Source organism: Trematomus bernacchii, unplaced genomic scaffold (assembly GCF_902827165.1).
Source record: "Trematomus bernacchii unplaced genomic scaffold, fTreBer1.1, whole genome shotgun sequence".
In the NCBI taxonomy this organism is placed as follows: Eukaryota; Metazoa; Chordata; class Actinopteri; order Perciformes; family Nototheniidae; genus Trematomus; species Trematomus bernacchii.
The window spans coordinates 20,001-42,966 of NW_022987875.1; the positions used below are offsets into that span (position 1 = coordinate 20,001).

At 45.3% G+C, this 22,966-nt stretch overlaps 3 protein-coding genes across 6 annotated transcripts in view; 2 read left to right on the forward strand and 1 right to left on the reverse strand.

The window, feature by feature from the left end:
• LOC117469466 (tropomyosin alpha-4 chain-like) overlaps positions 1–2,671 on the forward strand; it is a 16,174-nt gene extending 13,503 nt beyond the window's left edge. For both annotated transcript variants that reach the window (XM_034113879.1, XM_034113880.1), the window contains exon 9: positions 2,142–2,671. In XM_034113879.1, the coding sequence (XP_033969770.1) occupies positions 2,142–2,224 (83 nt within the window). In that variant the 3' untranslated portion in view covers positions 2,225–2,671. The remainder of the gene's footprint in view (positions 1–2,141) is intronic.
• Positions 2,665–7,014, reverse strand: pmvk (phosphomevalonate kinase). 3 transcript variants are annotated; one of them, XM_034113883.1, is made up of 7 exons: positions 6,846–7,014; positions 5,899–5,994; positions 3,786–3,849; positions 3,545–3,697; positions 3,263–3,392; positions 2,972–3,157; positions 2,665–2,799 (listed from the first exon to the last, which is right to left on the reverse strand). In XM_034113883.1, exons 2-6 carry the CDS (start codon positions 5,985–5,987, stop codon positions 2,976–2,978), a joined length of 618 nt encoding a protein of 205 aa, XP_033969774.1. In that variant the 5' UTR covers positions 5,988–5,994; positions 6,846–7,014; the 3' UTR covers positions 2,665–2,799; positions 2,972–2,975. The 3 variants fall into 3 exon arrangements, with proteins under 3 accessions (XP_033969774.1, XP_033969773.1, XP_033969772.1); XM_034113882.1 differs by having other exon boundaries at positions 2,665–2,788; positions 2,961–3,157; positions 6,846–6,996; XM_034113881.1 differs by having other exon boundaries at positions 2,665–3,157; positions 6,846–6,996.
• A 187-nt stretch (positions 7,015–7,201) lies between these two features.
• decr1 (2,4-dienoyl CoA reductase 1, mitochondrial) lies at positions 7,202–13,693 on the forward strand. The gene is made up of 9 exons (XM_034113884.1): positions 7,202–7,414; positions 9,471–9,673; positions 10,888–10,945; positions 11,170–11,256; positions 11,344–11,591; positions 11,668–11,740; positions 11,818–11,964; positions 13,050–13,112; positions 13,237–13,693. Exons 1-9 carry the CDS (start codon positions 7,322–7,324, stop codon positions 13,294–13,296), a joined length of 1,032 nt encoding a protein of 343 aa, XP_033969775.1. The 5' UTR covers positions 7,202–7,321; the 3' UTR covers positions 13,297–13,693.
• The last annotated feature ends 9,273 nt before the right edge of the window (positions 13,694–22,966 follow it).

Here is a 22,966-nt window from a genome sequence, read left to right on the forward strand (position 1 = left end):
TCTCTGCACACACACGCACCGTCACAGACTCTCTGCACACACACGCACCGTCACAGACTCTCTGCACACACACACGCACCGTCACACTCTCTGCACAACACACACCACACAATCCGTCACAGACTCTCTGCACCACACCAGTCACAGACTCTCTGCACACACACACGCAACCGTCACAGACTCTCTGCACACACACACACACACACCGTCACAGACTCTCTGCACACACACAGTCACAGACTCTCTGCACACACACGCACCGTCACAGACTCTCTGCACACACACACGCACCGTCACAGACTCTCTGCACACACACGCACCGTCACAGACTCTCTGCACACACGCACCGTCACAGACTCTCTGCACACACACGCACCGTCACACTCTCTGCACACACACGCACCGTCACAGACTCTCTGCACACACACAGTCACAGACTCTCTGCACACACACGCACCGTCACAGACTCTCTGCACACACACGCACCGTCACAGACTCTCTGCACACACACACGCACCGTCACAGACTCTCTGCACACACACGCACCGTCACAGACTCTCTGCACACACACGCACCGTCACAGACTCTCTGCACACACACGCACCGTCACAGACTCTCTGCACACACACGCACCGTCACACTCTCTGCACACACACGCACCGTCACAGACTCTCTGCACACACACACACACGCACCGTCACAGACTCTCTGCACACCACACGCACCGTCACACAGACTCTCTGCACACACACGCACCGTCCACAGACTCTCTGCACACACACACGCACCGTCACAGACTCTCTGCACACACACACCGCACCGTCACAGACTCTCTGCCACACACACGCACCGTCACAGACTCTCTGCACACACACGCACGTCACAGACTCTCTGCACACACACGCACCGTCACAGACTCTCTGCACCAAAACACGCAAACCGTCACAGACTCTCTGCACACACGCACCGTCACAGACTCTCTGCACACAACGCACCGTCACAGACTCTCTGCCACAACGCACCGTCCAGACTCTCTGCACACACGCACCGTCACAGACTCTCTGCACACACACACGCACCGTCACAGACTCTCTGCACACACACACGCACCGTCACAGACTCTCTGCACACACACACGCACCGTCACAGACTCTCTGCACACACACGCACCGTCCACACACACGCACCGTCACAGACTCTCTGCACACACACGCACCGTCACAGACTCTCTGCACACACACGCACCGTCACAGACTCTCTGCACACACACGCACCGTCACAGACTCTCTGCACACACACCGCACCGTCACAGACTCTCTGCACACACAACGCACCGTCACCGACTCTCTGCCACACACACGCACCGTCACAGACTCTCGCCACACACGCACCGTCACAGACTCTCTGTCACACACACGCACCGTCACGAAGCTCTCTGCACACACGCACCGTCACAGACTCTCGCACACACACGCACCGTCACAGACTCTCTGCACACACACGCACCGTCACACTCTCTGCACACACACGCACTGTCACAGACTCTCTGCACACACACACACACACACCGTCACAGACTCTCTGCACACACACCGTCACAGACTCTCTGCACACGCACCGTCACACTCTCTGCACACACACACACCGTCACAGACTCTCTGCACACACACACACACCGCTGCACTCTTTACAGGGAGGAGCAGCGGAGCTGGAGCTCCTGATTTCATTTTAAAGTAAAGTCAACACATCGACCCGAAATATAATCTATATTAAGAACGAGGAAAGTTTTAATATATATCGTTTTTTTTGTAAACATGTGACAAATGAGCGATGGTGATGACGTCAGAGCATCGTCCTATGTGCTGAGCCCCGGCCCAATTTCGTGTGTGTGGTGTGTGTGTGTGTGTGTGTGGTGTGTGTGTGTGGTGTGTGTGTGTGTGGTGTGTGTGTGTGTGTGTGTGTGTGTGTGTGTGTGTGTGTGTGTGTGTGTGTGTGTGTGTGTGTGTGTGTGTGTGTGTGTGTGTGTGTGTGTGTGTGTGTGTGTGTGTGTGTGTGTGTGTGTGTGTGTGTGTGTGTGTGTGTGTGTGTGTGTGTGTGTGTGTGTGTGTGTGTGTGTGTGTGTGTGTGTGTGTGTGTTTCAGGCTCTTTGACTGCAGCCAGGAACGCCAACATGGAGCTGCAGGCGACTCTGGACCAGACCATGGAGGAGCTCAACTCATGCTGAACCCCCCCCCACTAACTGAACCCCCCCCCACTAACTGAACCCCCCTCCTGCTACCTGTCAGGTGGCGTTCAGGGCCAAACCCCCCCTCCTAATGATTCCTGCTTCCTCACATTCCTGAAGCCCCCCCCCCTCCCCTCGTAATGATTCCTGCTTCCTCCCCCCCACTAACAGAGCCCCCCCCCACCAGACGAGGAGGAGCTTTGTGTCTAAGGGAGTTCATTAATTGTTATTTTATTTTGCCACACTAATGAATGAATGCTTGTTGTTTGAGCCGACTTCCTGTCAGCCGATGGTTTATTATTTTGTGTCAGGTAGCCAATCGCTGCCATGATCGGTAGTCCGGGGGCCAATCAGAGACCTGATGAACAAAGGGCAGGAAGTGATGTCACAGCTCATTGTAATAAATCATGACAGGATTTTCTAAAATAAAAGCACTGGTCTGTCAAAGCGCCTCAGTTTTATTACGTCTTTGTTACACCATCAGGAAGGTTCCCTACAGAACCCATACACATCTGTTACACCATCAGGAAGGTTCCCTACAGAACCCATACACATCTGTTACACCATCAGGAAGGGTTCCTACAGAACCCATACACATCTGTTACACCATCAGGAAGGTTCCCTACAGAACCCATACACATCTGTTACACCATCAGGAAGGTTCCCTACAGAACCCATACACATCTGTTACACCATCAGGAAGGTTCCCTACAGAACCCATACACATCTGTTACACCATCAGGAAGGGTTCCTACAGAACCAGTACAGGGTCATCTGGAGGTCTGCGACGGGATGATGTCACCGCCTCCTCAGCCAGCTTCAGGATTGGCTGCAGCTGTTCGTCTAACGAGGGGGCGTCGGCCTCGTTAGTGATGATCCAATCAAATTCAACTCCACTGTCCAACCCGCATTCTGACTCAGCATCATCCACACCTGAGAGACAGACAGGTACACACACAGACAGTTAGACACACAGACAGTTAGACAAACAGACAGACAGGTAAGCAGACAGACAGATGCATGGTCAGGTGGTCTTACCTGTGCTGAAGCTCCACCCCCTCTGTTTTCGTGTTTTTTCTGAACTTTGAACTCGGACACTTTGAGTCTGTCGAGGAAACTCCGAGCAGAAAAACTGAAGATCAGTCTGACGGCGGGCATCACTCACCACCTGACCAATCAGAGAGCAGAGAGGGTCAACTGACCAATCAGAGAGCAGAGAGGGTCACCTGACCAACCAGAGAGCAGAGAGGGTCAACTGACCAACCAGAGAGCAGAGAGGGTCAACACAACCAATAATTGAGGGACATCACAGGGACGTACCCAGACAGGTTGGCAAGCTTCTCTGGTTGCTAGGCGACAGAAGAATCCGGGGTCGTCATGGCGCCGAGTTTCTCCCCAGCCAATCATATTGGCCCGATACTGCTCCTTGTAAGGACCCGGGCCCAGCAGCTGCTGCAGGTCCAGACCATGTTCCTGCAGAACCATCAGAACCATCAGAACCAGCCTGACTCAGCAGAACCATCAGAACCAGCCTGACTCAGCAGGTTATCGGCAGCCTCACCTCAGCGTACTGCTGTTTGAGCGGTCCAGAGAGACGCAGGATGCAGCAAACATCGGACCCTAAACTAAAGGAAGGACAGATCAGTCTCATTACACCGTGAATTAAAGATCAGTCTCATTACACCGTGAATTAAAGATCAGTCTCATCACACCGTGAATTAAAGATCAGTCTCATCACACTGTGAATTAAAGATCAGTCTCATCACACTGTGAATTAAAGATCAGTCTCATCACACCGTGAATTAAAGATCAGTCTCATCATACCGCACTGTGAATTAAAGTAAATATATAAGTCGTCATGAACACAGTTCTGTCCATCAGACAGAGGGCTGCTGTGCCTCTCCTTGACTCCTCTCTCCTCGGTACCCCTCCTTGACTCCTCTCTCCTCGGTTCCCCTCCTCGACTCTTCTCTCCTCCTCTGTCGCATCTCCTGTGGGCGGGACTAAAGGCCCTGACACAGGGCCATTTTAGCTGTTTAGGGGCCCTATGATGCTGTTTGGGGGCCCTATGATGCTGTTTGGGGGCCCTATGATGCTTTTTGGGGGCCCTATGATGCTGTTTGGGGGCCCTATGCAAGATGCTTTTTGGGGGCCCTATGCAAGATGCTTTTTGGGGGCCCTATGCAAGATGCTTTTTGGGGGCCCTATGCAAGATGCTTTTTGGGGGCCCTATGATGCTGTTTGGGGGCCCTATGCAAGATGCTTTTTGGGGGCCCTATGATGCTTTTTGGGGGCCCTATGCAAGATGCTTTTTGGGGGCCCTATGATGCCGTTTGGGGGCCCTATGATGCTTTTTGGGGGCCCTATGATGCTGTTTGGGGGCCCTATGATGCTTTTTGGGGGCCCTATGATGCTTTTTGGGGGCCCTATGATGCTGTTTGGGGGCCCTATGCAAGATGCTTTTTGGGGGCCCTATGATGCTGTTTGGGGGCCCCATGCAAGATGCTTTTTGGGGGCCCTATGATGCTGTTTGGGGGCCCTATGCAAGATGCTTTTTGGGGGCCCTATGATGCTTTTTGGGGGCCCTATGCAAGATGCTTTTTGGGGGCCCTATGATGCCGTTTGGGGGCCCTATGATGCTTTTTGGGGGCCCTATGATGCTGTTTGGGGGCCCTATGATGCTTTTTGGGGGCCCTATGATGCTGTTTGGGGGCCCTATGCAAGATGCTTTTTGGGGGCCCTATGATGCTTTTTGGGGGCCCTATGCAAGATGCTTTTTGGGGGCCCTATGATGCTGTTTGGGGGCCCTATGCAAGATGCTTTTTGGGGGCCCTATGATGCTGTTTGGGGGCCCTATGCAAGATGCTTTATGGGGGCCCTATGATGCTGTTTGGGGGCCCTATGCAAGATGCTTTATGGGGGCCCTGGGTTAGGGTTAGGGTTAGGCTTAGGGTTAGGACTGCGTGATAACACAGAGAAGAAGAACAGACTGCGTGATAACCGAGAGAAGAAGAACAGACTGCGTGATAACAGAGAAGAAGAACAGACTGCGTGATAACCGAGAGAAGAAGAACAGACTGCGTGATAACCGAGAGAAGAAGAACAGACTGCGTGATAACAGAGAGAAGAAGAACAGACTGCGTGATAACCGAGAGAAGAAGAACAGACTGCGTGATAACAGAGAGAAGAAGAACAGACTGCGTGATATAAGCAAACAACAAATAGCGTGCGTTCCATGTTCACTCTCGTCCATCACAGACGGTTTCACATAACGACTTATAATCGAAAACATGTTTAGTGCGGTACTGGAAAATGAAAAATAATAGCCGTCTGTGTGTGCCTTCTTCACTTCCGTTTCGCTTCTCATGCTCTGATTCGCTAAGCTGAACAGCGTGAAAAAGAGTGATTTCTTTGGCCGACAGCCTCGGGAGCGGAAGGTGTCGGCACGGCCGAAAAGACACGACGGTGCGGGACACACCAATCTGAGTAGGGCGACAGGACGCTCATCGACGGCCAGACATCTATCGACGGCCGGAATCGGCCCGGTGTGTCAGGGCCTTAAGACGCGAGGAGAGGATTCGAGGATAGGAGTCGAGGATAGGAGTCGAGGATAGGAGTCGAGGATAGGAGTCGAGGAGGGGAAATTAGAGAATTGGGAAACCTTCACAAGTTACCGGTCTTGGATCAGGTCCGTCACGTAATCCTTCCCAGACTTCCGTTTCCCGCTGAAGACCAGAACCAGTCTCGGCTCAGAGACCTCCATCCGTCTGCTGAAACAACAACAACAACAACAACAACAACAACAACAACAACAACATCATCATCATCATTGATAATAATAACCTGAAATATGAGGTAAACAGTGAAACTAAACAGCAACAAACACAGAGCAGTTATTAAGAGCAGAAATGATTGATGACGTCAGAGGAGAGGGATGAGAGGAATGACCCTGAACCTGATAACCTGATAACTCTGATCAGGAGAGCGTTAATATAAAGAAATAACAGATACACTCCGGTTAGTGTCAGGAGAGTGTTAATAATAAGAGATAAACTCCGGTTAGTGTCAGGAGAGCGTTAATATAAAGAAATAACAGATACACTCCGGTTAGTGTCAGGAGAGTGTTAATAATAAGAGATAAACTCCGGTTAGTGTCAGGAGAGCGTTAATATAAAGAAATAACAGATACACTCCGGTTAGTGTCAGGAGAGTGTTAATAATAAGAGATAAACTCCGGTTAGTGTCAGGAGAGCGTTAATATAAAGAAATAACAGATACACTCCGGTTAGTGTCAGGAGAGTGTTAATAATAAGAGATAAACTCCGGTTAGTGTCAGGAGAGTGTTAATAATAAGAGATAAACTCCGGTTAGTGTCAGGAGAGCGTTAATATAAAGAAATAACAGATACACTCCGGTTAGTGTCAGGAGAGTGTTAATAAGAGATAAACTCCGGTTAGTGTCAGGAGAGTGTTAATAATAAGAGATAAACTCCGGTTAGTGTCAGGAGAGTGTTAATAATAAGAGATAAACTCCGGTTAGTGTCAGGAGAGCGTTAATATAAAGAAATAACAGATAAACTCCGGTTAGTGTCAGGAGAGCGTTAGTAATAACACAAACTCACTCTCTCTCTCTCGGCTGTGGGACCTCCGGTTAGTGTCAGGAGAGCGTTAATATAAAGAATAACAGATACACTCTCTCTCGGCTGTCGGGACCACCCGTCGGTACCGTAATGTCGGGATAAACAGGAAGACTTCACAGAGAGTCTGACGGTTTATGGAGAAACACATGGAGAAACACGGTAAAGTCTCTGAAGTTCCTACCTTTTACTGTCATTACGGTAACACGTGATCCTCGGCACATTCTGGACTGAACCACTGCAGCTCAGAGGAAAGGGGAGAAACCTGTTGTGCCGAATGTGCCGAGGGTCACGTGTTACCGTCATTACCCCCTCTCTTTTCCATGTAGGTATGATCCGGGACAAAGGTCGCGCACTCCGAGATAACATGGCGGTCCCCCTCTTCTCCCTGTTGGTATGATCCGGGACAAAGGTCGCGCACTCCGAGATAACATGGCGGCCCCCCTCTTCTCCCTGTTGGTATGATCCGGGACAAAGGTCGCGCACTCAGAAACAACATGGCGGCCGCGACGTTTCTGAGGGAGAAACTTTTCAGATCCTTCAAAACTCAGAGGGTAAATATATCTTGATCTTTAATAATGTATAATATAACAACGAAAGGGTGAATATATCTTTATCTTTAATGTATAATATAACAATATAAACCATAAAATATGTATTAAATCTAATAAACATTAATAAATTACCCTGACTCTAGAAGGCTGTGATGGTGGGCTGTATGGATAAAGTTTGATTGAAGTGTGATGTCATCGTGGTGGGCTTTATGGATAAAGTTTGATTGAAGTGTGATGTCATCATGGTGGCTGTATGGATAAAGTTTGATTGAAGTGTGATGTCATCGTGGTGGGCTGTATGGATAAAGTTTGATTGAAGTGTGATGTCATCGTGGTGGGCTGTATGGATAAAGTTTGATTGAAGTGTGATGTCATCGTGGTGGGCTTTATGGATAAAGTTTGATTGAAGTGTGATGTCATCATGGTGGGCTGTATGGATAAAGTTTGATTGAAGTGTGATGTCATCGTGGTGGGCTGTATGGATAAAGTTTGATTGAAGTGTGATGTCATCGTGGTGGGCTTTATGGATAAAGTTTGATTGAAGTGTGATGTCATCATGGTGGGCTGTATGGATAAAGTTTGATTGAAGTGTGATGTCATCATGGTTAGGACATTAAGAAAAAAATGTTAAAGTAACCAATGTGATATCTTTTCATGGGGCCCAAAATCGCTGTCGGCGCCCCCTGTCGGCGCCCCTGTCGGCGCCCCTGTCGGCGCCCCTGTCGGCGCCCCTGTCGGCGCCCCTGTCGGCGCCCCCTGTCGGCGCCCCTGTCGATCCGAACATCCCTAATTATTACCGGACATTTTGACCGGCAGGTTTTGAATTTACCGGTCTTTAACCTGTTAAGCCCGAGAGACCCCGGTACCGGGGCACTGCCGCAACATCTTGCTGGAAACAGTGTCTGAGGGCATGTTCATTTAATAAAACTATGAATGTTTTATATCCATGTAACGGGAAGAAACTCATCTAACACTGAGCCTCTGAATTAGCAACGAGCGAAAAATGCTAACACCTTACTGCACCGAAAATCACTCACAAAACCTTATTATTTATCTTTTCACCACATCCAACACATCGTTTCACATCGTGAGGTGACACAGAATCTATTGACACTGACATTACCACTGAATTATACGTATTTGCGACGTTATAAGCAAAAACGGACATCAAAACAGGTGACGCTAGGTAGCTAAAAATGCTAACATTTTTACCTTGGCTCTGTAGTCTCTCCAAAGTGGTCTTCAATGGCATTAAAACGATAAAAACGCTGCTGAAGTTAATCCATAGGTTAATCCAATGTGTCTGTGTCCCTTTGAAATGATTTCTGATAATCCATAAGCATTAAAACTGCTTTTCCGTTTCCAGATGTCAAAGCTAGAGATAGGTCCACTCTGATGCAAAATTACATGCGCGAAGCCCCCACCTTTTCTCTTCACAACGTGTGTGTGTGGGGGAATCCCCCTTCGATTCTATTGGCTCTAACGGTCAGAAAGAGGTGTCAACCATCAAAATCGAGCAAGGGGAGCCAGAGATATGGAAAATCCACCCAAATGACCCCAGAAGTGGTTTCTTTTTGCTAATTCTCTCTAAAAAGGTCAAATGTCACTTGTTTTGCATCAATCTTGATACAGGGTACTTATATGTTGTACTTTGGATTCCTAAAGCTTTTAGTCTACTAACCCATCATCCAAGGGTAGTTTTCACTATAAGTAAAAAAGAATTTTTGGACGGACACTATAATTTACAGTTTCTTACTATGTAAAATCTGAATTTTCTTTAAAATAAAAAACATCTATATTGATTCTGACTTTTCTACATCCAACTCAGAGGTTTATCATTACTTTGAGAAAAAAGATTATTAATTTAACCCTTTTAGAAGTGAAGATATGGTCATTTGTTCTGGGAATGTCATTTAGAGCCTGAGACCTGAAAAACAGGCTCAGAGCTTAACAGGTTAATACATTTTACCAGCCAAAAAACGGTAATTACCGGCTAACGGAAAGCCTGCTGTTCAGGTGTATTTCTGACCTCCTGTGTTCTTCTGGTTTCTTCCAGTCATGGATCCACAGCTCGGGGGTCCTTCCCCAGACCGGACCCCCCCCCCAGGCCCGGTTCTTCCCTCCGGCTGAAGGCCCGATGCTGCCCACAGGAAGCTTCACCAACCGGGTGGCCTTCATCACGGGGGGGGGCACAGGGCTGGGCCGCGCCATGACCACAACGCTGTCCCAGCTGGGGGCGACGTGCATCATCGCCAGCAGGTTCTACTCATCTCTATTAGGGTTTTAACCTGTTAACCTGTTAAGCCCGAGAGACCCCGTTACCGGGGCCCTCCCAGGAAACAGTGTCTGAGGGCATGTTCATTTAATAAACTATGAATGTTTTATATCCATGTAACGGGAAGAAACTCATCTAACTGATCATTTTTTTTTTTTTTTTCAAAAAACCCCCCACAATGCTAACGCTGAGCCTCTGAATTAGCAACGAGCGAAAAATGCTAACAGATTACTGCACCGAAAATCACTCACAAAACCTTATTATTTATCCTTTCTGCACATCCAACCCATCGATCTGATCGTGAGATGACACAGGATCGATGGGTACATACATTATCACTCTATGATAAGAACTCGCGACTTTATAAACAAAAACAGACATCAAAACATGTGGCGCTAGGTAGCTAAAAACGCTAACATGGTTTACCTGTGTCGTTGTCTGGTCAAAAGTGGTCTTCAATGGCATTAAAACGATAAAAACGCTGCTGAAGTTAATCCATAGGTTAATGCAATGTGTCTGTGTCCCTTTGAAATGATTTCTGATAATCCATAAGCAATAAACCTGCTTTTCCGTTTCCAGATGGCAGAGCGAGAGATAGGTTCACTCTGATGCAAACCTGCATGCGCAAAGCCCCCACCTTTTCTTTTTACCATATATGTGTGTGTGGGGAAATTCCCCTTCGATTCTATTGGCTCTAACGGTCAGAAAGAGATGTCAATCACCAAAATCGACCAATGGGTTCCAGAGAAACGGTAAAACCCCCATTTACACCCAAATGACCCCAGAAGTGGTTTCTTTTTGCTAAATCTCTCTAAAAAGGTCAAATGTCACTTGTTTTGCATCAATCTTGATACAGGGTACTTATTATATGTTGTACTTTGGATTCCTAAAGCTTTTAGTCTACTAACCCATCATCCAAGGGTAGTTTTCACTATAAGTAAAAAAGAATTTTTGGACGGACACTATAATTTACAGTTTTTTACTATGTAAAATCTGAATTTTCTTTAAAATAAAAAACATCTATATTGATTCTGACTTTTCTACATCCAACTCACAGGTTTATCATTACTTTGAGAAAAAAGATTATTAATTTAACCCTTTTAGAAGGGAAGATATGGTCATTTGTTCTGGGAATGTCATTTTCGAGCCTGAGACCTGAAAAAGTCACCATGATGAAAATATATCTTTCATGTTTCAGGAAGTTAGACGTTCTGCAGCAAACAGCCGAGGAGATCAGCAGCCAGACCGGGAACAAGGTGAGAACCAGAACCTGAACATTCACCTGAACCAGAAGTAGAACCTTAACCAGAACCTTAACAAGAATATTAACCAGAATATTAACCAGAACATTAACCAGAACATTAACAAGAACATTAACAAGAACAGAGAAACACACCTCAGATGTTCCCACTTCCTGCCCCCCCCCCACAGAGAAACACACCTCAGATGTTCCCACTTCCTGCCCCCCCCCCCCCCTCAGGTCCATGCAGTGCAGTGTGACGTCAAAGACCCGGAGGCCGTCTCTCGATGTGTGGACCAGGTCGAGGCTCTGACGGGACTTCCTGATGTAAGACCACACACACACACACACAGTGAGGACCCTCAGTCCCTGTCGATGACATCACAGTGATCCTGTGTCCTGATTGGCCCACAGGTGGTAATCAACAACGCAGCAGGAAACTTCGTGTGTCCGTCAGAACGTCTGACGCCTAACGGCTGGAAGAGCATCACTGACATCGTTCTGAACGGAACCGCCTTTGTGACCCTGGAGCTGGGTCGCAGGCTGATCCAGAACCAGAAGGGCGCCTCCTTCCTGGCCATCACCACCATCTACGCAGAGTCTGGATCCGGCTTCGTGGCTCCCAGCGCCTCGGCCAAGGCAGGAGTCGAGGCGCTCTACAAGTCAGTTTGACCTTTGACCTTCTGGCTGATCATTCCTGACGTGTTGCCATGGTAACGTTGTTGTTATGTGTGCCAGGTCTCTGGCGGCGGAGTGGGGTCGCTATGGCCACCGGTTCAACATCATTCAACCCGGACCAATCAGAACCAAGGTACCCCTCTGTCTTGTTGTTTACCGGCTGTGTCTGTTGTTTGTTGTTTACCAGCTGTGTCTGTTTGCTGTGATCAGGGGGCCTTCAGCCGTCTGGACCCCACCGGAGCCTTCGAAAAGGCGATGATCGGTCGGATCCCCACGGGTCGCCTCGGGATGCCCGGAGAGATCGCTAACCTGGCGGCGTACATGAGCAGCGAGTTTGCCACCTGGATGTCCGGAGCTGTGAGTTCCACTCATCCCTGATCACAGTTTAGACTCATCCCTAATCACAGTTTAGACTCATCCCTGATCACAGTTTAGACTCATCCCTGATCACAGTTTAGACTCATCCCTAATCAAAGTTTAGACTCATCCCTAATCACGGTTTGGACTCATCCCTAATCACAGTTTAGACTCATCCCTAATCACAGTTTAGAATCATCCCTAATCACAGTTTAAACTCATCCCTAATCACGATTTAGCCTTAACCCTAATCACAGTTTAGACTCATCCCTAATCACAGTTTAGAATCATCCCTAATCACGATTTAGCCTTAACCCTAATCACAGTTTAGACTCATCCCTAATCACAGTTTAGAATCATCCCTAATCACGATTTAGCCTCAACCCTAATCACAGTTTAGACTCATCCCTAATCACAGTTTAGAATCATCCCTAATCCCAATTTAGCCTCAACCCTAATCACAGTTTAGACTCATCCCTAATCACAGTTTATACTCATCCCCAATCACGGTTTATACTCATCCCCAATCACGGTTTATACTCATCCCCAATCACGGTTTAGACTCATCCCTAATCAATGTTTAGACTCATCCCTAATCACAGTTTAGACTCATCCCTAATCACAGTTTAGACTCATCCCTGATCACAGTTTAAACTCATCCCTAATCACAGTTTAGACTCATCCCTGATCACAGTTTAAACTCATCCCTAATCACGATTTAGCCTCAACCCTAATCACAGTTTAGACTCATCCCTAATCACGGTTTAGACTGATCCCTAATCACAGTTTAGACTCATCCCTAATCACAGTTTAGACTCATCCCTAATCACGATTTAGACTCATCCCTAATCAGAGCTTAGACTGATCCCTGATCAGAGCTTAGACTGATCCCTGATCAGAGCTTAGACTGATCCCTGATCAGAGCTTAGACTGATCCCTGATCAGAGCTGAGACTGATCCCTGATCAGAGCTGAGACTGATCCCTGATCAGAGCTGAGACTGATCCCTGATCAGAGCTTAAACTGATCCCTGATCAGAGTTGATCCCAGGTCTTAAATATTAAGGAGTTATTACCTTTTGTTCAGGTGATCCGGCTGGACGGGGGGGAGTACGTGTCGATGGCCGGAGAGTTTAACGAGCTGCGGCGGGTCAGTGTTTCAGAATTATATTATATTATTATATATATAATAACATATACATATTATATAATAATAATAATAATTATTATTATTAGTAAATAATGAATGTTAATGAGGAGTGTTTGTGTGTCAGGTGACCCCGGAGCAGTGGAAGACGATGGAGGCGATGATCAGAGACACCAAAGGATCCTAAACACAGCGACCAGTCAGAGCGCAGAGTTCCTTCTGATGTCATCATTATGAGACGATGTTGATGTTTTGATACGATTGATCTTTTAGCTTGTAGCAGTCTTACTGCACATGCTCAGTGTGAACACTTATAAAACTCTTGCGTTTATTTTGGTTTAGATTTTTTTTGCAGTGTATAATGCCACACACACACACACACACTAGTTCACTTATCATTACTAACATCTGTGCTATTGTTAATTCATCTGCCGCTTGTAAATCGCAGCTGTCTGAATTTTATTAAAACGCGTCTGCAGTTTTTCTATTATTCATTTTTTGCCATTGTTGTGGAAATTCCACAATGAATCACCTTCTGGTTATAAATGAACAAATAAAGAACAAATAAAGAAGTTTAAACCAAAGTTGTGTTATTTAATGAAGAGTTAGAGCATTCAACAGATGAAAGCTATTCCATCTGGGGCTACAGCATCAAGTCGTTTATACAGAAACAAAATTAAAGTTTCTTTGCCATCCAAACATCTGGACTATTAGCAGACATGATGTGTTTGGGTTGGGGTTTCCAGTTTAGGAGTAGTTTGCACCAGAGGTGGGGACTCCAGTCACATGACTTGACTCGAGTCAGACTCGAGTCGCATATTTTGTGACTTGAGACTTGCTTGACTAACATTGATAAAAGACTTGACTTGACTTTGATTTGGTATTCATGACTTGAGACTTGACTTAAGCTTGAGACGGATGACTTGAAAGGACTTGACTTTTTAAAATTAAATATTTGCGTTTGTTTTTGTAGTGAGATATTACGTTTAGTTTTTTCGAAAAACGTGATTGGGTGATTATAGCGCCGTGCGCGCAAACCTGGCAACCCACTAGACGGCAGGAGTGTCAGTTAACATGGCAGCGGCTAGCGTTACTCCACAAATAGTGAAGTTTGGATTCAAGGATTATGTTGTTGATGATGCTAATAAGAAGAGAACAGCGGTATGCAGGGTCTGCAGCATAAAGATCAGTGACACGACCACCACAACATCCAACTTCATTCGTCACTACAAAAAAAACCCACGTGAAATGTGTTGTGTTAGCTAGAAAGCTAACGTTAAGTTTAAGCTACGTTAGACTTGGTTTCAAATCGATTAAGCAAAGAGAAGACAAAACGGTAAATGAACACTAGAACCGCCAAGGGATTCATTTTGACTAACCCTGATACTGACGGGCCGTAGAGAGAGAGAGAGAGAGAGAGAGAGAGAGAGAGAGAGAGAGAGAGAGAGAGAGAGAGAGAGAGAGAGAGAGAGAGAGAGAGAGAGAGAGAGAGAGAGAGAGAGAGAGAGAGAGAGAGAGAGAGAGAGAGAGACTCCTTTATTTCCCCTGTGTTATCAGAAGTTACTGTAAACTGTTGAATAATGTAGTTCATCTACTTTTAGTAGTTTGTTTAAATGTTTTAATTGTTTTTATTTGTAGAAGTGCATCATTCCTTGATTTATTGTAAAATGAATCTGAACTTTTTGATCTGTTCTGATGATAAACTGAAGCCATTTCTAAATTAACCCAATTAAGTGAGTTTTAAATCGTCCTACTTAGTTTATAAGGAAATGATGAAGAGGAACAAATGAAATGATTTGAAAATGATATCTATGTAGGTGCTGACGCTGTTGGCGGTTCTAGTGTTAACAGACATTTAAATTAAATATGTGTAATGGCAAATTCCATCTATGATTTTCTTACCTGGAATTCTGCCTTTTTGAACAGACTGTTTGAGTCCTAGCTATACTGAGTCCTAGCTATACTGAGTCCTAGCTATATTGAGTCCTAGCTATATTGAGTCCTAGCTATACTGAGTCCTAGCTATATTGAGTCCTAGCTATATTGAGTCCTAGCTATATTGAGTCCTAGCTATATTGAGTCCTAGCTATATTGAGTCCTAGCTATACTGAGTCCTAGCTATACTGAGTCCTAGCTATATTGAGTCCTAGCTATATTGAGTCCTAGCTATACTGAGTCCTAGCTATATTGAGTCCTAGCTATACTGAGTCCTAGCTATACTGAGTCCTAGCTATACTGAGTCCTAGCTATATTGAGTCCTAGCTATATTGAGTCCTAGCTATACTGAGTCCTAGCTATATTGAGTCCTAGCTATATTGAGTCCTAGCTATACTGAGTCCTAGCTATATTGAGTCCTAGCTATACTGAGTCCTAGCTATATTGTCTGCCGTTCTAGGGTTAATATGAATCTAATATGATTGTCATCGGTCTAAATTAGATTTCAAATGATTAACTGTGTATGTAATGAAGATCATAGTGTGGGTTAAATCCATTTTCATAACCACTGTCTTTTAACTGATTTAAATACGGAAACTGGGCTTACTCATCAGAGTTTCGTATGACTTGACTTGACTTGACTTGACTTGACTTGACCTGAGCAATGACTTGACTTGACTTGCTTGACTCTCACCACAGTGACTTGGGACTTGCTTGATACTTGTAGGTCAAGACTTGAGACTTGCTCATGACTTGCACATGTAGGAATTACTCCCACCTCTGGTTTGCACTGGCCTGAAGATCTGTGGGTGGGTGTGTGTGTTAGAATGTCATGGTGTTTTAGTTGGTTGTACCAGCTCCTGAATATCTCGCAGGCTGTGGTGGGGGTCCAGGTGAGGTGGTCTTCTTCTGTATTAAATTGGTCTTGAGGAATGGCTTTCAGTGTGGGAAAATGTTTGACTACTTGAGTATTGTGAGGGTCTGTTGCTGTAATGAGGGTGAGAAATGGAGAGAAGTTGATGAAGGAGAAGTAAACATCTGCATTAGGGTTAGTGTGTGATTGCTTAGACAGTTGTACAAATACTTGGACAGTTTATATGGGATTCTGGTTTTTATTGTGGAGACCAATTGAGAAAATGACCATGTCAGCTGGGTGGTAAGGTGGGGAATCCCAGCAGATTTGGAGGATGTGTTCGGTTTTAAATAAAAATGTTGAAAAGCAACCGAAACGTCCAGTGGATTTTTTACTGCGAGTCTGACACTGCTTCCCAGCCCCAAGCTCTACATGTGGCCAAGAATAAGAACTTTTGAGGTATCAAGTTACAGGACAAACTTTTGGGGATTTTGGCCACTACAGTAGCCATCTAGCTGGTGGGAGGGTAAGCGAATTATGCATCCTATGTACAAGGTTAACATTGAAAGTGTTGATAATATGTCAAAATGCGTCTCAATGTACATGTTACTCCAGCTGCCTATCAGTTTACTCCACTCAAATTGCGCAAAACTCGCGTTCCATGGACAGACGTGTAAAACACTCAAATTACAATAGATGGAGCTCTAGACTAATTTATAACATTTGTAAAAATGTTGTTAAGTCTGAAAAACATGCTATTATGGATGATAAATAGGTTAATATGGTAAACAAGGGCGCACAACCCCCAAACTTCGTGGGTGTGTTCCAACGGGTACAAAGTGTAAATATACCAAGTTTGATGGACCTGTGATGTCTGTAAATATTTGAATTAAAACAGTTTAATGAAGTTTGAGCACTAATATACCCATGCTTTTAACACTTTAGAGGGGTAAACATGTTATCTTTTCACTCTGGGTGTGTGAGACGAGTGAACCAACACTTAAAACCTCCGGAATTAAAACAGTTTAATGAAGTTTGAGCACTAATATACCCATGCTTTTAACACTTTAGCGGGGTAAACATGTTATCTTTTCACCCTGGCTCTCTGGCTCTCTGAGACCCTGCTAACAGCAGTGACTCTGCTGCCTGCGTTTAAACAGATTCACCCGTTTATAACATTACTTTAGCCCTGATCAGAGCCATGTTTTCTGGGTAACACAGCGAGGTGCTGTACCCTGGCTCTCTGGGTCTATGCGTCTCTGAGACCCTGCTAACAGCAGTGACTCTGCTGTTTTTAGCTTCTTGTACATTTAACAACATAAATATGATTGTGTTAGAGCCACAATGAAGTCAACGTTATTATTTAGATTCATAATTTGATAAATGAATTAATGATGTAAAATGATTTAAATTGCCATGGTGAATATCTTTTGATGAAATGATTGTTTATTTTAAATCGTAAATATGATCTGTTTCCTTGTACCTTCCGGTGTTTATTTAAGTGAGGCAATTGAGGACAGCCGTGGTGCTCTGAGACCTGATGAGACCTGATGAGACCTGATGAGACCTGATGAGACCTGATGAGACCTGAGACCTGATGAGACCTGATGAGACCTGATGAGACCTGAGACCTGATGAGACCTGATGAGACCTGATGAGACCTGATAGACCTGATGAGACCTAATGAGACCTGATGAGACCTGATAGACCTGATGAGACCTGATGAGACCTGATGAGACCTGATAGACCTGATGAGACCTGATGAGACCTGATGAGACCTGATAGACCTGATGAGACCTGATGAGACCTGATGAGACCTGATAGACCTGATGAGACCTGATGAGACCTGATGAGACCTGATGAGACCTGATGAGACCTGATAGACCTGATGAGACCTGATGAGACCTGATGAGACCTGATGAGACCTGATGAGACCTGAGACCTGATGAGACCTGATAGACCTGATGAGACCTGATGAGACCTGATGAGACCTGATGAGACCTGAGACCAGATGAGACCTGATAGACCTGATAGACCTGATGAGACCTGATAGACCTGATAGACCTGATAGACCTGATGAGACGGGGAGCGGAACACTTTTTCCACCGCAAATTGTAAACGAAATGAGTGTTGCAAATTGGACTGCAAAGTATAGTTTATATAGGAAAGTATATCGCCTAATTATTTAGTATTTTCAGACTATTTAAGTCAATACTTTTTTTGTTAATAAATTACATTTTTTGACTGAAAACCTTCGGCTGCTTATTGCTCTGGATTGCGTGTCGTCAACCCCGCTCTATAGAGGCAAAGGAAACCTTGGATGCCATTACATCAAGTCGAAAAACTCCGTAAGGAAGAGACACACACCTGTGGACACACCGGAGCTGACAGACTGGGCCGGTCGTGAGTCAATAAATGGAATAAATCCGTATACGCATTGAATGGAATGTCGGATGTGTTAAAGTCTAAGAGGAAATCATAACGGCGATGCACGCATTGGAGGAGGAATGTGAATACCTGTGGATCGTCTGTGGAAATAATGTGATTGAATTTGTTTGTGCAACAAAGGAAGCCAGTGGCGTGCTCTGTGAGACTCATTAAAGGAGCGCAACGTCTTTTACGCACGGCCTAAAAACAAATAAATAAATCATGTCGGACAATCCCAGGACTTCTGCTGACGCAGAAACATTGTTAAAATCACTCAAAGCCTCCCGCAGTGGGAAATTAGGAGCATGCACAAGGAAAATGAAGGAAATGAAGGCCTTGCTTGTGGATGATGGGAATGTGGAGCATGTGAATGAAGCTTTGGAGATGTTTAAACAAAATATAAATGACTTGTGCAGTGTTCATGAATCCGTACAACAGCTTTTATCAGAGGAAGAGAGAGAGGAGGATCATGTGGACTGGTTTGAGCCAAAAATGACACATTTTGAATATTGTATGAAAGATGTGGATGTGTGGAAAAGAGAAAACTTTGCACAATCAAAGATTCATCCCCATGACAGCATCTCGAATGTTTCACACAAGTCAAAGAGCTCAAAAAGCTCTTCAGTCTCCTCAGCATGTATAAGAGCGTCTGCTGAAAAGGCCGCCCTGCTAGCCAGAGCAGCTGGATTAAAGGACAAACATGCACTGCTATTACAACAAGCAACACTAAAAGCTGAACTGGAACAAATGGAACTGGACACAGAAATTGCAGCATCTGCTGCTAAAATAAAAGTTCTGCAAAGCATTGGCGTGGAGGAAAAAATTGATGATCAAATTCAAGATGGAATGAATGCTTATCTGGAGGAAAGAAAAGAAAGAAGCACAGACACGTTGGATCCTGAAATCTCAGCCATGGAGTTCATGCCATTGGGTGCAGTGCCTAAAACACCACTTCAGAGGACTGTCATTAATCTCCGCAGCCCTCAGCAACCCACAACACAGTTTAGACCTTTCAAAATGCCCACAATGCATAGCTCCACCCAACGCAATAAAACCCATGATAACCTCGACACTGTTATACAGAGACAGAGAGATATTGCTGACCTCATCATTATGCAGCAAAAACGTACCTTGTTACCAACAATGGAGATAAAAGTGTTTGATGGCGATCCACTTGAATATCAGTCCTTTATGCGAGCATTCGAACACCTTATTGAGGATAAAACAGCTAGCAGTCATGACAGGCTCTACTTTCTCGACCAGTTCACTTCTGGCCAGCCCAAATATCTCGTTCGCAGCTGCCTGCATATGGAAACCCAAAGAGGCTACACAGAAGCCAGACGGCTATTAAAGGAGCACTTTGGGGACGAGATCAAAGTAAGCAGCGCCTATTTGGAAAAGGCAATGAACTGGACATCAATTAGACCGGATGATGGCAAAGCGCTTCAGGCATATGCAATGTATTTAAGAGGATGCTGCAATGCTATGCAAGATTTACAGTACATGGATGAACTAGATATTCCTTCCAATCTAAGATCAATAATATCTAAACTCCCTTACAAACTGCGAGAAAAATATGATATATTACAGAGAACAAAGAGGAGAGCTAGATTTCGTGACCTTGTGGAGCTTATGGAAAAACAAGCTAAAATACTCCTGGACCCATTATTTGGGGATATACAGGATCGCCACATCTCTAGCCCAAAGATGGCCACTAGGAGCCAACCCATGAGCCACAGAACACCTAAGAGTAGAGGCAGCAGCTTCGCCACCATCATTGCAGCAGCATGTGATCAGGAGAGCAGCGCCGCACCATCAAACACAGAGCAGCGTGGCACCTTCAAACAGCCACAAGGGGGCAGTCCTGCCTCTTTTTGCTACTTTTGTAAAGGCAAGCACGTGCTGACTGATTGCCATCAGTTCAAAAATCATCCACACAAGGAAAAGGTTGACTTTTTGAAGATAAATGGTTATTGTTTTGGATGTTTGATGAGGGGTCATATGAGCAGGAACTGTAGGAAAAGGCTGACATGTCAAACGTGTCAAAAAAGTCAACCAACAATACTTCACATTGACAGTCCACTTCTACAAAAGCCTCCCCCTACTGAAACAAAAGGAGCTTGGGTCAACAGTGCACTTGTCTCGGCTGGTGAAGCTACTGGGGCCGGTAGGGATTGTGCCCTAGCCATAGTGCCTGTTCGAGTCAAGGTTCACAAAGGAGATAAGTTTATCTCAACCTATGCTTTTCTTGATCCCGGCAGTTCAGCGTCATTCTGCACAGAGAATCTAATGAGACAGCTGAATCCCAAATCACGAAAAACGACAGTCGTTCTACGAACAATGGGTCAGGAAAGACTTGTAAAGAGTTACGAACTTAAAGGATTGGAGATAGGACATTTAGATGGCAGTACTTACCTTGACCTCCCTCAGGTGTACACACAGAGTAAGATTCCTGTCTCAAAAGCAAATGTACCTACCCAAAAGGATCTGGAAAGATGGCCTTATCTAAGTGACATACAGCTGAAAGAAATGTATGCTGACATAGAGCTTCTAATAGGAGTTGATGTTCCTAAGGCAATGGAACCTTGGGACATAATAAGAAGTCAAGGAAATGGACCATATGCAGTCAGGACAGTGTTTGGATGGGTGGTAAATGGACCACTCAACGCTTGTACTGCTGTGGAATCCGGACCTGTGGTCACAATGGTCAACAGAATATCAGTAGCCAACCTGAATGATCTCCTCATCACACAATACAATCAGGACTTCTCGGAAAAAGATTATGAAGAGAAGGAAATGTCAGGCGAAGACAAAAGGTTCATGGAGATAGCATCAAGCTCAGTAGAACTCAAGGATGGACACTATCACCTACCCTTGCCTTTTCGAAAAAAGGACATAGTTATGCCTGACAACTATGAAATGGTAAAACAACGTACTCTAAATCTCCTAAAGAGGTTTAAGAGGGATGCAGAATATGCCATGGAATACAAAACATTCATGGAGGATGTGTTAAAAAAGGGTTATGCAGAGAGAGTGCCACCAGAACAGCTTAACAGGAATGATGGACAGATATGGTACATACCTCACCACGGTGTTTACCATCAACACAAGCGCAAACTTAGAGTTGTGTTTGACTGCACTGCATCATGCAAAGGCACATCTCTTAACAAGGAACTTCTCCAAGGTCCAGACCTGGCAAACACTCTCATTGGAGTTCTGCTTAGATTCCGCCAAGAACAAATTGCTTTCATGGGGGACATCGAGGCAATGTTCTATCAAGTGCAAGTCCAGAGAGAGCACAAAGACTTCCTTAGGTTTCTGTGGTGGTCAGATGGAGACACTGAAAATGCATTGGAGGCATATAGAATGAAGGTCCACCTCTTTGGTGCTGTGTCCTCACCTAGCATTGCTAACTATGCTCTCAGACAAGTGGCAGAAGACAACAGCTTCAAGTACGACGAAGAGGTAACTGAAACAATCAATTCCAACTTTTACGTTGATGATTGCCTCAAATCAGTGGCCACAGTTGAACAAGCTATTAAGCTTATCAGAGACCTCAGAGACGCATGCACCAAAGGAGGTTTCTCATTGACCAAATGGGTCTGTAACAACCGTGAAGTGCTTGCAAGTATACCTGAGCATCACAGAGCAAAGCTATTCAAGGATCTGGACTTTGACAGGGAAAACCTGCCAATAGAAAGAGCACTTGGAATCAAATGGGATACAGAGAAAGACTCCTTCATATTCAAAGTCAATATCAAAAACGGAGCTCTTACCAGGAGAGGGATCCTCTCTACGGTCAGTTCCATCTACGACCCATTAGGATTCCTCTCCCCATTTATCCTTAAAGCCAGGCAGATCCTCCAAGAGCTATGCAGGATAAAGTGTGGATGGGATGAAATCATCCCAGAAGAATAGAACAATGGCAGAAATGGATCACAGAGTTGGAACAGCTTAGCAGATTTCAAGTGCACAGGTGTATGAAACCTGAGCATTTTGGACCAATCAGGACTGCAGAGCTTCATCACTTCTGTGACGCAAGCGAAAAAGGTTACGGCACCACCAGCTATCTTCGCTTTACAAACAGTATGGGAAGGGTCCATGCTTCATTTATTTTGGGGAAATCCAGAGTGACTCCACTCAAACAGATCACTATTCCCAGATTGGAGCTTACTGCAGCAACACTTGCAGTAAAGGTGGACAGGATGTTGAAAAGGGAGCTTAAAGTGGACCTCAACGACTCAACCTTCTGGACAGATAGCACCTCTGTCCTCGGATACATCAGCAACCAGACTAAACGATATCACACATTTGTGGCAAACAGAGTTTCAGTGATCAAGGACCTGTCTCAGGAGAAGCAGTGGAGGCATGTGAGCTCCATGGACAACCCTGCTCGACGCATCCTGTGGGCTGCATGTAGAAGACTTTCTAAAGACATCAAGGTGGATAACAGGACTTAAGTATCTGGAAAAGGAATATTGGCCAAAAACACCCAAGAACCTGGGCCTTATTCCATCAGAGGACCCAGAGGTTAGAAAGGACGTAGCAGTTAACAGTTTGAGTGTCCACGAAACCAACCCAACCAGCAAACTGTTTGAGTATTACTCATCATGGAGCAGACTGCAGAGAGGGGTTGCTTGGA